The sequence below is a fragment of the Pinus tabuliformis genome, chromosome 9 (genome assembly GCF_031772625.1).
Source record: "Pinus tabuliformis cultivar Carrire ecotype Pingquan chromosome 9, CPIR1, whole genome shotgun sequence".
In the NCBI taxonomy this organism is placed as follows: domain Eukaryota; kingdom Viridiplantae; phylum Streptophyta; class Pinopsida; order Pinales; family Pinaceae; genus Pinus; species Pinus tabuliformis.
The window spans coordinates 1383201278-1383215877 of NC_142307.1; the positions used below are offsets into that span (position 1 = coordinate 1383201278).

The 14600-nt window shown below is 42.0% G+C and overlaps 1 protein-coding gene across 1 annotated transcript; it reads left to right on the forward strand.

The window, feature by feature from the left end:
* The first annotated feature begins 359 nt into the window (after positions 1–359).
* LOC149153640 (uncharacterized) lies at positions 360–2305 on the forward strand. Its single transcript, XM_089443884.1, has 2 exons — positions 360–1158; positions 1758–2305. Exons 1-2 carry the CDS (start codon positions 360–362, stop codon positions 2303–2305), a joined length of 1347 nt encoding a protein of 448 aa, XP_089300010.1.
* Positions 2306–14600: the final 12295 nt, after the last annotated feature.

Below are 14600 nucleotides of genomic sequence, written 5' to 3' on the forward strand. Positions count from 1 at the left end.
AGACCCTGCCTTGGAAAACCTAACGACGGGCATCACACCCTCTCCACCCTTTCCACCCTCCGCTAGCTCCCGTGTCCCTTCTGCCGTTCATTCCAATGAGCTTGTGCCTTCCACTCTGGAACAGCAACCTATGCTGCCCTCCTCGGTCCCCCCATTTGGTAATTTCACAGGGATCCCGCCCATTTCTGGAGTTTTCACTGTTGAGGCCCCTCAGGACCCTTCTAATCTTGGGGCTCACCCTCCTCAGAGCGAACATCTGCAGACCACAGATGAAGACAGGCCGCAGACGACTAAAAGATAGCGGCGCCTGAAACTCAAAGCTTCTAAGGCTAGGGGAGGACATTCAATTGAGCGATACTATGGAGATGGTTGACAGGGTCTTGGTTGGCAGAGTCAGGGGGAGGAACTACAGTGCAACTAGGCTGAAGCAGTGGACATTGGAGGTTTGGGGACAGCATCTGGTTGATCCTCCTTTCGTCCAGACTTTTGTTAAAGGATGGTTTGCTCTCCGCTTCGCAAGGGCCAAACACACGAATTGGGTCCTCTCTATGGTATGGCACATAGAACAAGCCCCGGTGCTCCTACGCAGATGGACGCCCCTTTTTGACCCAGAATGTGAGAAGCTAAATGTTGGACCCCTCTGGGTCCGTCTCCCAGGGCTACCTCTACAATTTTGGTCTGAAGATGTATTTAGGAGACTTGGGAATGTCCTGGGCTCATACCTGGATCACGACAAATCCTACCTAACGACAGGTATGATGGCCTATGCAAGGGTATTAGTTCATCTAGATACCAGTGATGGCTTGCAGGAATACATTACAATTCAGTGGAGAAATTTGTCTCGGAGACAGACATTGGACTACGAAGGGGTACCTTTCAGGTGCAGACGTTGTCACAAGGTCAGGCATCTGTTTAAGGATTTCCCACTCAATAGTAAGGCAAGATCAAGGGAAGAGGCAAGGGCAATCCCATCTAAGTCAGCACAGGAACAGGAGGAACAACCTCCCATCGGAGTCCCAGGGATACAAGCAGATCCGGTGGATGCAGGAAAGACACCCTCTAGAGGGGCCCCAAAGAAATGCAGCAAACCACCTCTTCAGCCACCCTCTCCTCCACTCACAAGGGCCAGAGCGGTTGTTGGGGTAGCATCATCATCGGGTAAGAATTCATCCTCCTCTTACCCCTCTCATACATCTTCTATTGTTGATGGTTTGGCATTTCCTTCATTTAGCATCGTACATGGGATCACTGGAGTATCCTTTCCCCCCTCCTCCTTATCATGTCCCCCTCGCCCCCCTTCAGCCTTGTTCTCCACCACCCCCCCTTCTATCTCGGAGCCCCTTCCACTGTATTCCCTTGTACCTGAAGACAGGCCCCTCTCCCCGAGATACCAGACCAGGTCGAAGGCCAAAAAATAGCAGGACGACCACATTGGTCTTGAACTGGTACTCTCCCCTGTACCCCCTAAACTCCCACGAGGACACCCCTCTTCCCTCTCCAAAGCACAGTGTATGGCTGAAGATGAAATCGCTTCTAGTAGGCAATCTACCATCCTAAGGGCTCTTAGAGCACGAGGCCCATTACCTGAGCCCCCCTCATGAAGATTGTATCATTCAACTGCAGAGGGCTAGCTAGGCCCGATAAAAAATTAGCTCTTAGAAGACTGCTATATGCCTCGCCTATCGATGTTATTTTCCTCTAGGAAACCCTTAGCTCTGCTGAAGCTATCTCCCTAATATTGCAAACGATGCTTCCAGGCTGGTCCTTTATTGGCCTTGATGCAAGTGGTCATTCAGGAGGCATTGCCCTGGGGTTCAACTTGAGAACTATTAATCTCTGCAATTGCTGGGGAGGGCGGGGTTATCTTGGGGTAGACTTATTCTCGGCTGACCTAGGGCTGGAGATACGAGCTATTAATGTCTATGGGTCGTGTCAACACAGGCTTGAATTTTGGGATCGCCTTCTTAACTCTGAACTCTGTCAAAAGGATTTTCTTATTATGGGAGGGGATTTAAACTTCTCCATAGGACATGCGGAATCATGGGGACGGAGAGCACAAATTGACCCCCTTTCAGTCTATTTTGAGAATGTACTGGGAGCCCACAATCTGATGGAGATCCCCATTACAAAGGTGCAACCCACTTGGCGGAACAATAGAACAGGGGAAGACAGTCTAGCTCGTAGACTAGATAGATTTCTTATTAAGGAAGGCCTCCTCAATCAGGGTCTAATTCACAGGCAATGGGTGGGATCAGGGAGCATCTCTGACCATTTGCCTATCTACATGGAAATAAGTGGAGGGTAGGGGAAACCTAAGGGCCCTTCAAGTTCTATGCCACATGGCTGAAGGACCCCTCCTACGTTAGTATGGTCACAGATTTCTGGAAGGCGCACCCCCCTACTGCAGCAGGTCATATTGCGGAAGGATTTGCTCAAAACCTTAATGAGTTGAAGAGACTCTCCAAAATTTGGGCTCATAACAAGAGGAGGCGGGATGACCAAGCCCTCAGAGAGGCTGAAACAAAAATTGTGGACTTTGAGAATACCTTGGGAGGGGTTTACAGCTCCACTGAACACAAGGATAGAATCTCATCTCTATATGCCGCTAGAGGGAAAATCTTAAAGGAACGCGAAGAATCATGGAGACTGAGAAGCAGAGCGATCTAGATGCTTGAGGGAGATGATAACACCAAGTTTTATCATAAATTCGCAAATGGGAGGAAGGCAATCAACACCATCTGGCAGCTTACGAATGAACAAGGACACCCTATAAATACATTCCCCCGGCTAGCAGTGCTGGCATCCTCTCACTTCAAGCAAATATACAAAGCACCCCCCACTGTGAACCTTGCCGAAATTATACAAGTGGCATAGCTATTCCCACGTTTTGTGGATCAGGAGGAAGGCAAGGAACTAACTAAGGAAGTCACCTTAGGACAGCTGGAAGCCACCCTCAAATGGTTCAAGAAAGATAAGAGTCCTGGGCCGGACGGTTGGACGGTGGAATTCTACTTAGCATTCTTTGAGATTCTGGGCTCAGACCTCCTCAAGGTAGTGGAAGACTCCAGAGTTAATGGCAAGATGTATGAACCCTTCAATGCTACTTTCATTGCCCTCATCCCCAAGACTAACAATCCAAACTCCTTCGACGACTACAGATCGATCTCTCTTTGTAACTGCATCTATAAGATCATGGCTAAAATCATTGCCAACCGCTTAAGGCCCATCCTATCCACCCACATCTCACAGGAGCAATTTGCTTTTCTTCAGGACTGTCAGATCCATGAAGCGGTGGGAACAACCCAAGAAGTTATGCACTCATTGCATTACAAGAAAATCAAAGGTATGATCCTCAAGGTCGACCTCTCTAAGGCATTTGACAGAGTCTGTTGGCTATATATTAGAATGCTTTTAACCCATCTTGGGTTCCCATTTGTCTTCATCAAATGGATTATGGGTTGTATCACTAACACTCCATTCAGTGTCCTGGTCAATGGCGCGGCCTCTCCTTTCTTTCATTCTGAAAGAGGCCTTCGACAGGGTTGTCCACTCTCACCACTCCTATTCCTCCTAATAGTGGAGGGGCTCAGTAGACTCATCAAAGCAGAGGCCAGAAGGGGAAGATTACAAGGTATAAAAGTCACGGAAGACTGCATCTTAACACACCTGTTATTTGTGGATGATGTCTTAATTTACCTCAATGGAGGTATAGGGGACTTGACCATCATAAAGAACATTTTCTCCCTATTTCAAGTGGCTACAGGCATGATGGTCAACTATAGTAAATCCACCTTGACAACGGCTGGATGCACTCAACATGAGATCCAATTTGCCCTACAAATATTTCAGTTCACTCTGTTGAAACTTGAGGATGGGTTAAGATACCTTGGATATAAGTTGAAGCCTTTGGGATACAAAATAGCAGACTGGACGTGGCTTATAGCGAAGATGGAGAAAAGACTCAATATCTGGTACTACAAATATCTATCCAGGGCAGGTAGACTTATCCTCATCAAGACCATTCTAGAGGCTACACCGGTCTATTGGATGTCCTTGGCATGGATCCCCAGAGGTATACTCTCAAGGATATAGACACTTTGTTGCAGATTCCTTTGGAAGGGTAATCAGACAGGAAGAATTTTTGCATGGGTCAAATGGGATGCACTCAACCTTCCAAAGAAATGGGGAGGATGGGGCATCAAGAAATTGGAAGACTTTTCCTCAGCCCTGGCAGCAAAACTTGGATGGCAACTTATATCGTCTAATAGCTTATGGACCTGTTGAAGCCCCGAAAATCGGGTCGACAACAAGGGGGATACCCACCCGGTCCGGACCTTGGTTGGCAGCTCCTTATCCGTTTGGTATAGCGGGTCCGACTGGGGATAATGGGACCAGTTTCCCAATCTAAGGGTGTGTGTATGTGTGCAGAGTTGGATGTTGCTGATCTAAGGATACTTAAAGCTAATCTAATTCAAACTTTTAAACTAACTTTATGCTATTTTAATCTAATGAAAAACAGCACATCTAATCTATGCTAACCCGGGGTGTATTTCTTCTATTATGCGATCTAAAGAGATTTCAAACAATAACTGGTAATAAAGATCATTCAGCTATCATAAGAATAGAAATCAATTAAGATGAACTACTTTGCATAAAAAGTTAGGCAAAACAGTTGTGAACAGCATATCGCATAGTAAGTTATTCATATATCATACATAAATAAATGGCTCCACCGTACAAAAGTGCCAAATGGTAACTCACACATTCATGCAATAACATATAAACAACTAAAACTGTATATCACTTTAAGAATATAAGCAGAAATGGCCAAGAGATAAAAGTACCATTTATGACTGATCCTACTCATAAGCTTCAAGCAAAAATGATTTATCTCTACTTGTTCTAACATCTACTAAGAGTACAAAAGTGCAACATCAGTAGCAGACATCAAATGCAAACATTAATAAACCTCGATCCATCCATTCATCAAAACCTCCTCTGAGGGTGCAGAAGTGCATGTTCTGAGGACAAGTTTTTGACAAATTTCTGGACCCTTCTCCAAATGCAATGAGAAGGGTTAAAATACTACTTCCTAATTCTAATAATAGTTTGTTTACAAAATTTAGGATGCGGTTTTCAAATGATCGTCCTTTTTCTAATCTAATTTTAAAGAAAAAAGCAACATTCTAAATAAGACTATTTCTGAATCTGATCTTTAAAGCTGCAAGTGTTCATCATGGGCTTGAGGAGAGTCGGCTGGCTGACTTCTGCTTTGAGCTGGGCTGCAAAAACGGAATCTATGAGAGCTGGCACTACTTTTTTGGCCGCGTTTATGATGCATTTCACAGTCATCCATTGACTATGCGGCTTGACCAAGTATGCCCAGTAACACTCCCAATTTAACCTGCTTAATGCTTGGATCGCTTTTCCCTTCTTATGCGCCTTCTGCTTCCATTCTGCTTCCAGTCGTAGTTTATTTGGTAGATACCCCGAGGTGGTATCTTCGATTAAATTTGCTCTGTGCAAATTTTCATTTACACAGTCGATAAGAATGCTTGCTTGCGTGGCCGCTGTCTCCACTGCTTGTTCCGCCTGCCTGATTTGATCGTCCCATTTATCAAAGAGCAATTTTTTATGATTCTCGTTTATTCTGGGTGCACTTGCTCTTTTCCTTTCATCTTCATCCTGCCAAGCCAAGTACTCCGTCACTCGTTTGTCACTCTGATCATAGTCACTCCACAAGTCTACCACTTGATTGGTGATTTTATCGCTCATTTCGCAATAATGACTCCACTGTGATATCTTACGTCCCAAATCTTCCTGTTGTTGCAGTAGTTGTTCATTTAAGCCAATAGACTCTGAAATAAATTCTGTAAGCTTAGGCTCATCTTTATGCATTTCTTGGAAAATTTGTAATTGTTTTCCTTTCTCATCTAGACTTCTTTGATAGCCTATCTGCATCTGCTGAAAGTCTTCCTGCAACTTCTCGAGTTGTTCGTTAGCTTCAATATTAGCATTGGCTTGTTGCAATTGTCGTTGTAGTAGCTGTATTTGATCTTCTTGTTCTTTCAACAGTTGCTGAACTTCCGATGCCTTGTCAATAGTTGCAGAAGCATATGCTCCTGCGATCTGAGACAACTTAGTGAGATTTTCAGATGGGTTATTGTTGGGGTCTTTCCATAAGACGTCCAGTTGTTCAGCATCTTGTGACAGTGTATTTTCTAGTTTTCTTTTCTTTCTCTGTCTTCTTACAACTGCTTTATGTTGGGGACTATAGAATACGTCCAGTGGAGTAATTTCTTCTACATTAAGTAGAAGCTTGGAAGGTGGAGCGATAGGAATGTTCTCCGTTTCTGTGACACTGCTGACTATGGTCGAGACCACTTCTTGTGCTACCTGTGTATTGCTCACAGGCATTCTTGGGGCTTGCCCTTCAAGATTGATCAGCTCGTTGAAGGTTTCTCATTCTTTGTCTAATTCTGTCGTGACGGGTGGCGTTTTGATGACGAGAGGGGGGACATATCTTGGCGGGGAGGCGATAACATGTTGTTGCGACATTTCACTTGACTGAGCCGTGTCATTAGCTGTTTCTTCGTTCTTGCCTTGGTCGCTTCTAGACCCTTTAGAATTTTCAGGTACTCCTTGCGCAGTGTTAGATTTAGATCTGGAAGTGCTTGAGTTCGCACTGAGGCTAACGCTTGGAGTTGGTTCTCTGGCAGGCAGTGGCAGCTTTTCTAAAGGAACACTGGCCAGTATTCTTTCCCTGTATACCATGAATTTTTGGAGGTCATCTGGAGACAATTTTGACTGAGCTTCCCGCAAAATTTCCTGGAGTGAGCGTTTATTCTGAAATAAATCATCAAATAAATCCTTTTTTCCAACGAATACCTTTATTTTGACATTCGTTGTGAAATCTTGAGCAACTTCATTAGGGTCAAATGACCTTGCTGGGAATTTAAATAATTGTAGACACGTCACATTCTCCACTTCGGTGAACACGTGACCTACATCGAACAATGAAAAGGCCCCACAAGCTACAGGAAACTGAGGCCATATGGCCTTCTTTTTGTCTTTTAGGTCTTTAGTTAGGCCGCCTTCTGAACAGGTTTGATAAGCAATTTCTCGAGCCAGCAGTTTGTCAGGAATATACAAGAGTAGGATATGAGGAGGGACGGTGCTTCCAAATACTCTAATATACGTGAACCATTCTTCCCCGAACCATCTTGCGATGGGGATGATATCTATCTGTGCCTCGGGTAAGCACCTCGGGGGATCTTCATCATACATCATTCTATACAAGGGTAAGATAAGCCCGTGACAAATCTGGTTGAAATGTGGGATGAACTGAGAATCCCACAGTACCTTATGATAAACATGGATAGTTAATGGGTTCTGGGCAGTCCATTTCCAACCCATAATGGGAAATTTAGACACATAAAAAATAGAATCCATAACATATGCGGATAGATAAAAAGGAGGATAGATCCTTTGAGACAAGGATCTCTTAGACCGGTAATTGATAATAGCCGTGTATAGATTATCAGAAAAGATCTTGGCCCAATCCATAATATCGGCATTTGTGGCAGCATCTATTAATGGTAACCATTCATACGAAAACTTATTGATATCTGGCATCCTAAATAATCTACAAAGCATGGCCGCAGCAAAACAATACGGAGAGGTGAGGGAACCAGTGTTGTACATACCGTTTTTATCTTTCTTGAGCAGTTCCTCTTTTCTGGACCAATCTTTGGTGGTCTTTGATAGGTCTGGGTTCTCCGCCACAAATTTCTTAACGAATTGTGCATTGTAAGTCGCCTGCGGTTCAGGAAGATGATACATAAGCTTTAAATCTTGTGCAGCGAATGATCCGATGAGCCCTTGTCCTTGAATCTTTAATTGTCTGTTGTCCATGTCTGCATTGTCAAGTATCCACTTGATCATATCCGTATATGGTAGAATTTTTGGCCTTGCTGCTATCCGATGAAGAAATGAACATGCTAGCTCTTTTAAGGACACTTCGGAAGAGCGTTGTGAGCCCGCGACAGCAGTAACCTTCATTATTCTGGGATTCTCTTCTTCAAGTAATCTGTACATGCTTTCCCACGTCGATATCCCTGCGTCTTTGTTACAGGCTGTGTCTGTATACAAAGGTGCCATTTCCTTCGTCTTTTCCTTCGCCTCAGAGCCCTGAGCTCTATTTTTCTTTCCCATTTCTTCCTGCGTATGGTTGTGTATCGTCTTTCGCTCTCCGTTCCTGCAGCTCACCAGTGAAATGGAAATGACTGATCAAGAAAGGTGATGGGAGAGTTTTAAATGCAGCAGATATATCAAATATGCCACCTTACGTGAAGTAATTCTTTACAAAAGCACGCGTCTACATTTCATTTAATAGCTGACAACTAATCCCTTTACTATCATTAAAAGCGCATGATCTTGAGTCAGATTATGGTAAGTGGCCTTTCTTAAATAGCGTGCCCGAAGGATTCGTGATGAAGTGATTTTATGATTTGCTTACGTAACATCGCAGATTGCGCCATCGCAGATCGCACCATCGCAGATCGCGCAAACACACGAACGCAACATCGCAGCGAACGCAACATCGCAGATCGCAGAAGTTTTATGCTTGCCAAATCTTGTCAGCTCATTTTCTGCGATATGCAATCTTGCGATCGGTGTTATCGCAGATCGGTAAATCTTGAAGTTTTTCCGTTATGAGTATTACTTTATTGCGATGCGATATATTTCTTAGCATGAGAGTCTTGTATATACCGATATTGTAGTGAAATGGAGGCACTTCCTATCTTTTTTGCAACGCGGTTTTAAAGATTTTTTCCTTATCATAGACTTAGGTTTTAAAATATTCAAAAGATCTTCCTAAGCTTACGATGGTAACCTTATTTTGAAGAAAGGAAACTCTTGCTTTCCCTAAATTTTAACTAAGGGTCCCCATTCATTTAGTATTTTGGACAACACTTAAATTAAAAAAGGGGGGGGGTTGTTGCTAGCCACAACAGGACCAAGGTGGCAGTCTCCAAATACATTGCCCCTCTCAATGTAATGGATTGGATAAGGCAACCACACAGATACTCATCTGGGATGTCGATTATATGGAAGGTTGTTCTTAAATCCTTGGACATCATCAGAGAGGGCATCACATGGAAAATCCAATCCGGTTCAGCTGTTAGAATAGGACAGGACCCCTGGATCGGCTGTGGGGATGCCCACAGACTACCTATGGAGATCAGGAATCATCTAAGTACAATGAATATCACTCATATCAATCACATAGCAGATCCAGAGCACTCCACCCTTTTCCAGCAAGCTTGGAAATTGGCCCACAGCTTAAATATACCTCAGCAATGGGTGCAGATCTGGGAGGACTACACTGGGGCTCTCACTACCGCCCATATCTAAATAGGGGATGCCGAAGACGAGATCATCTGGGCACTATCGAAATTTGGGTCATACACACCCAAGGAAGGCTACCTGGTATTAGCTGATGCTCGACGACCACAAGTCATAGAACATTGGTGGAGGCACTTGTGGAAGCTCAAGGCACCCCCAAGATGCAGACTCCTTATGTGGACCATCCTCAACAATAAAATCCCCACGGGGGATAACCTCCTCAAGCGCGCACAAAATGGTCCATTTTGGTGTTGTCTATGCAAGAGCAGCAATGAATCTGTCTTACATTTGTTCATATAATGTACAGCTGCTCATGAACTCTAGCAGACAATTACTACAGCAGTCTCTACACAGATCAGGTGGTAGGGCTCAAATCCTGTGGAGGCTTGGACAAACTGGTGGACAAGGGCTGTCCCGCCTAAACTTCGCAACCTCCCACTTCTTATCAGCTGGGCCATTTGGATGGCGCGCAACAGACTCATATTCCTGAACGCTTCCCCTCACTGGCCTTCAATTGCTGCCTGGATCTTGTCTGATTATACCCTTATCCCGGAAGAAGATAATCCTCCACGACCTCACACTCTTATACCTGAATCCATTAACCACTCGCTTCCTTGGGCTTATTTTGATGGTTCTGCGCAGGAGGGGAGGTGTGGGGGGGGAGCCATCCTGTATCTCACTGACCTCCATCTTTTCAATATACAAATGGGCCTAGGAGGAGGCTCGAACAACTTTGTTGAACTATCCACTGCCAAATTCCTTATCCAATTTGCATTCAAAAAACATTGTAGAGCACTGCAACTGTTTGGGGATTCACAAGTTGTATGTGACTGGCTTAACAAAAAAACAAGATGCTATACTTACACTTTGAGACACATTCTGGATGAGGCTCTCTGACTTTCTTCACATTTTGATTTTTTCATATGCCATCATATTTACGGGGAAAGGAACGCAGTTGCCGATCGATTATCGAAAGAGGCTGTAAACAGGCATCCTGGCACTTGGATGATCCTGGAACAGAGGGAAAGGGCCCACTATCAGTATTATCACAAGCCCTTCATGAACATAGCTGCATAGTAAGTAGAAACAGTGACATGTGGAACTTCGTACAAGTTCGCTCTACTGAACCAATCTATAATCAGGTCATCGTGGGAGATTTGGCATAACTCTTCCTTGGGGAATCCAATCTTGATCAGACTTGCGAGGTTGGAAAGAGGACTCAGAGGGCTACCGCAGGACGCAATTTTAGACCTTGGAGATCAAAAATTACAGAGATATAACAGATTCAATATCGAGCTCCTAAGTAAAAAATGGTGTGTAGTTTTTTTTTTTATTTTGCACAAGATTGGTTTGAAAAAATAGTTTGAAGGAATTCAAAAGGTATAGTGAAGCAGTATTATCATTAATTGATGCCCTGAAGAAAGAAAATGGAAACACCTAGTAAGCAACCTGAAAACTCTAGGACGACTCATGAAGAAGAGGAAGAAATGCAACATGATATATCAAAATTATGAGACCAAGTGCAACAAAATTCACTCTCACAAAAAGTAACAGAAGCTAAGATGGATAGTTTAAATAAAAGCATGGAAGCTAATATGGATGGCATGGAAGCTAATATGGATGGTTTAAATAAAGGTGTGGAAGCTAAGATGGATGGTATAGAAGAAAAACTTAAATGCAACATGGAAGAGATGAAGACAGATTTGACAAATTTGCTACAAGAAATGTTCACTAATGGCGAAAGGGTAGTAAAGGAAACTCATGAGAAGAACAAAATAAATGTTAATCATGATTTCATAGAATCTAACGGTAGATTGAAGACCCACCATGTCCCAAAGATCGATATGAGGAAGTTTGATGGCAAGGATCCCGTAACATAGATACTACAGATGGAGCAATATTCTGATCTCCATAATGTGAAAAACACACAAAAGGTACGCATTGCAACTTTATATTTGGAACCAAAAAAGTTTGTATGGTATCGATGGCATTGCTCTCGTAAACAAATTGTCACTTGGGCAATTTTTACGAAAGAAATGATAGCACATTATGAGGCTATAAAAAGCAACATTTTTTTTTAGCCAATTGATAAATCTCAAACAAAATGGTTCAATGATGGAGCACATTGAGGACTTCCAAAAATTGAATATAAGGGTAAAAGATATTCCAGAGGAGCATAGGATTGATGCGTTCATAGGGACTTTAAAGGATAACATCCAAAATGAGGTTCGCCTTTGGGAACCTGATTCATTGGAGAAGGCATTCAATTTGGTAAGAAAAATGGAAAGCAAAATTATGGCAACAAGGAAGCCTACCAGTCACAACTATAAAAATGGAAGTGTTGTTGCCCCTAACCTTCCACAACCTACAAGGTTGACACCACAACAATTGGAAGAAAAAAGAGAAAAAGGGCTCTATTACATTTGTGATAGCAAATACACTAAAGGTCGTAAATGTGCTGAGAAGAAATTATTTTACATAGATTTTGAAGAGGAGGAAGAAAAGGAACAAGAAACGTCAAAAGAAGAAGATATACACTAGGAACAAACCCTAGAGAAAGAAGAAATGAATCCGACCATATCTTGTAATGCATTGGCCGGAATTACTACTCCTCAAACTATCAAGATAAAAGGACATATTAAGAAGAAAAAGGTAATAGTGTTGATTGATTCGGGCAATACCCATAATTTTATTCATTGTAAGATAGCCAAGGAATTGAATTGCTTCCTATATCGAGCACCAGAGTTTCAAGTGATGGTTGCAAGGAGGAACCATAAATTGCTCTGGAAAGTGCCATAATATCAAGCTATCCATGGGAGAATATGTATTGAATAGCCCAATGCTTTCCATTCCAATGGGTGGTGTTAATGTTGTACTAAGATTCCAATGGCTACAAGGGTACAATATCTTTTAATTTTCAAGAACTTTTCATGAAATTTTCTTCGAAAGGAAGGGAAGTTGAATTAAGGGGTATCACAAGGAAACCGGGAAAGATAAAGAGCTCTAACGGAATGACAAAGCTTCTAAAGAAATAACAACGAGGCGTAATTGCACAATTATGTTCTCTAGAGGTTCCCACATCAAAATCATCTATTTCTCCATATCTCCAAAAAGTCTTGGACAATCATTCCAAGGTATTTGAGACTCCCAAAGGCCTCCCACCTATTCGTGATCATGATCATGTTATTCATTTGATTCCAGGAAGTGTTCCTCCAAACATTAGGCCTTACATATATCCATATGCCCAAAAGAGTGAAATTGAATGTATGGTTGCAGAAACGCTAGAGGCTGGTATAATTCAACCTAGTCAAAATTCCTTCTCTGCTCCGGTAGTATTGGTGCACAAGAAGGATGGATCATGATGCATGTGTCCAGATTATAGGGAGCTAAACAAGCTCACTATTAAAGATAAATTTCCCATTCATGTCATTGATGAATTATTGGATGAATTGCATGGATCAATTTACTTCACCAAGTTTGATCTTCGTTCAAGATATCATCAAATCATAATGAAGACTGAAGACATTCCAAAAACAGCATTTAGAACTCATGAGGATCATTATGAATTTTTGGTCATGCCTTTTGGCCTTACCAATGCACCTTCTACATTTCAAGGTTTGATGAATTCCATTTTCAAACCCTTCCTTAGAAAATTTGTGTTAGTATTTTTTATGATATGCTAATCTACAGCAAGTCTTGGAAGGATCATGTTCAACATGTTGACAAGGTGCTTAAATTATTGGAGGAGAAACAATTATATGCAAAAAGCTCCAAATGTTTATTTGGAGTACAAGAGGTGGAATATCTGGGTTATATTGTATCTCATAAAGGTGTGAAGGTAGACCCTGGCAAATTAAAACCATTAAGGAATGGAAAATCCCCACATCCATAAAGCATCTGCGAGGATTTCTCGGGTTGACAAGGTATTATCGCAAGTTTGTTCAGAATTATGGGCGAATAGAAGCACCTCTAACAACATTATTGAAGAAAGATGCATTTTCATGGACTCTAGAAGCAACGAAGGCCTTTGAACATCTTAAAGAGGCAATGTGCCAAGCACTGGTCTTAGCTATGCTAGACTTCACAAAAACCTTTATTGTGGAATATGATGCCTCAGGAAATGGAATTGGTGTTGTTTTATTACAAGAAGAAAGACCCATTACTTTCGAAAGTCATCCAATCAAAGGAGAGTATTTGCACAAATCTATTTATGAGAATGAAATGTTGGAAATACTACATGCACTTAAGAAATGGCGACCTTATCTAATGGGAAGACACTTCAAGGTAAAAACGGATCATGATAGTCTTAAATACTTTTTAGAACAAAGATTATCTTCAAAAGAACAGCAAAAATGGGTCACAAAGATGTTGGTTTATTACTTTGAAATCTTCTACAAAAAAGGGAAAAAAAATGTTGTGGCAGATGCACTCTCAAGAAAAGATGAGGTTGTGGAAGCATTTCTTTGCACCATTTCTATTATCCAATCAAGTTGGATAAACGAAGCAAGGGATGAACGGAAGAATGACGAAGAAGTGTGGGAACTCATTCCTAATACATTTTGCTGGAAAAATTATTCGTTATGGTACAAAGATTGCTTATATATATGTAAGAATTCCCAACTGAAACAAAATATTCTTATGGAATTGCACACGTCTCCCTTCGGAGGGCATAAAAACTTACCATAGGGTTAAGAAGGAATTTTTTGGGATGGCCTTAAATCAGATATTCAAAAATTTGTGGTGGAATGTTTGGTTTTCCAACAAAATAAAGTTGAAACAATTAAGACCCCGGGTCTATTACAACCTTTATCCATTCCAAGCCAACGTTGGGAGGAGCTTTTAATGGATTTTATCACAGGCTTACCCAAGTCTGAAGGAAAGAGTGTCATCATGGTGGTAGTTGACAGACTTACCAAGTATGCACAATTTTGTGCATTATCGCATCCATTTAAAGCCAGTACATTTTCTACTGCATTTATAGAAACAATTCAAAAGCTACACAGAAACCCAAAGATTATTGCAAGCGACAAAGATCCCATTTTCACTGGAAATTTTTGGACAGAATTATTTTCTTGTCTTGGTACTCAGTTAACTCATAGCTCATCTTATCATCCTCAATCTGATGGGAAAACTGAGATAGTAAACAAATGTTTAGAAGGATATCTCCATTGCTTTGTATCTGATAAACAGAC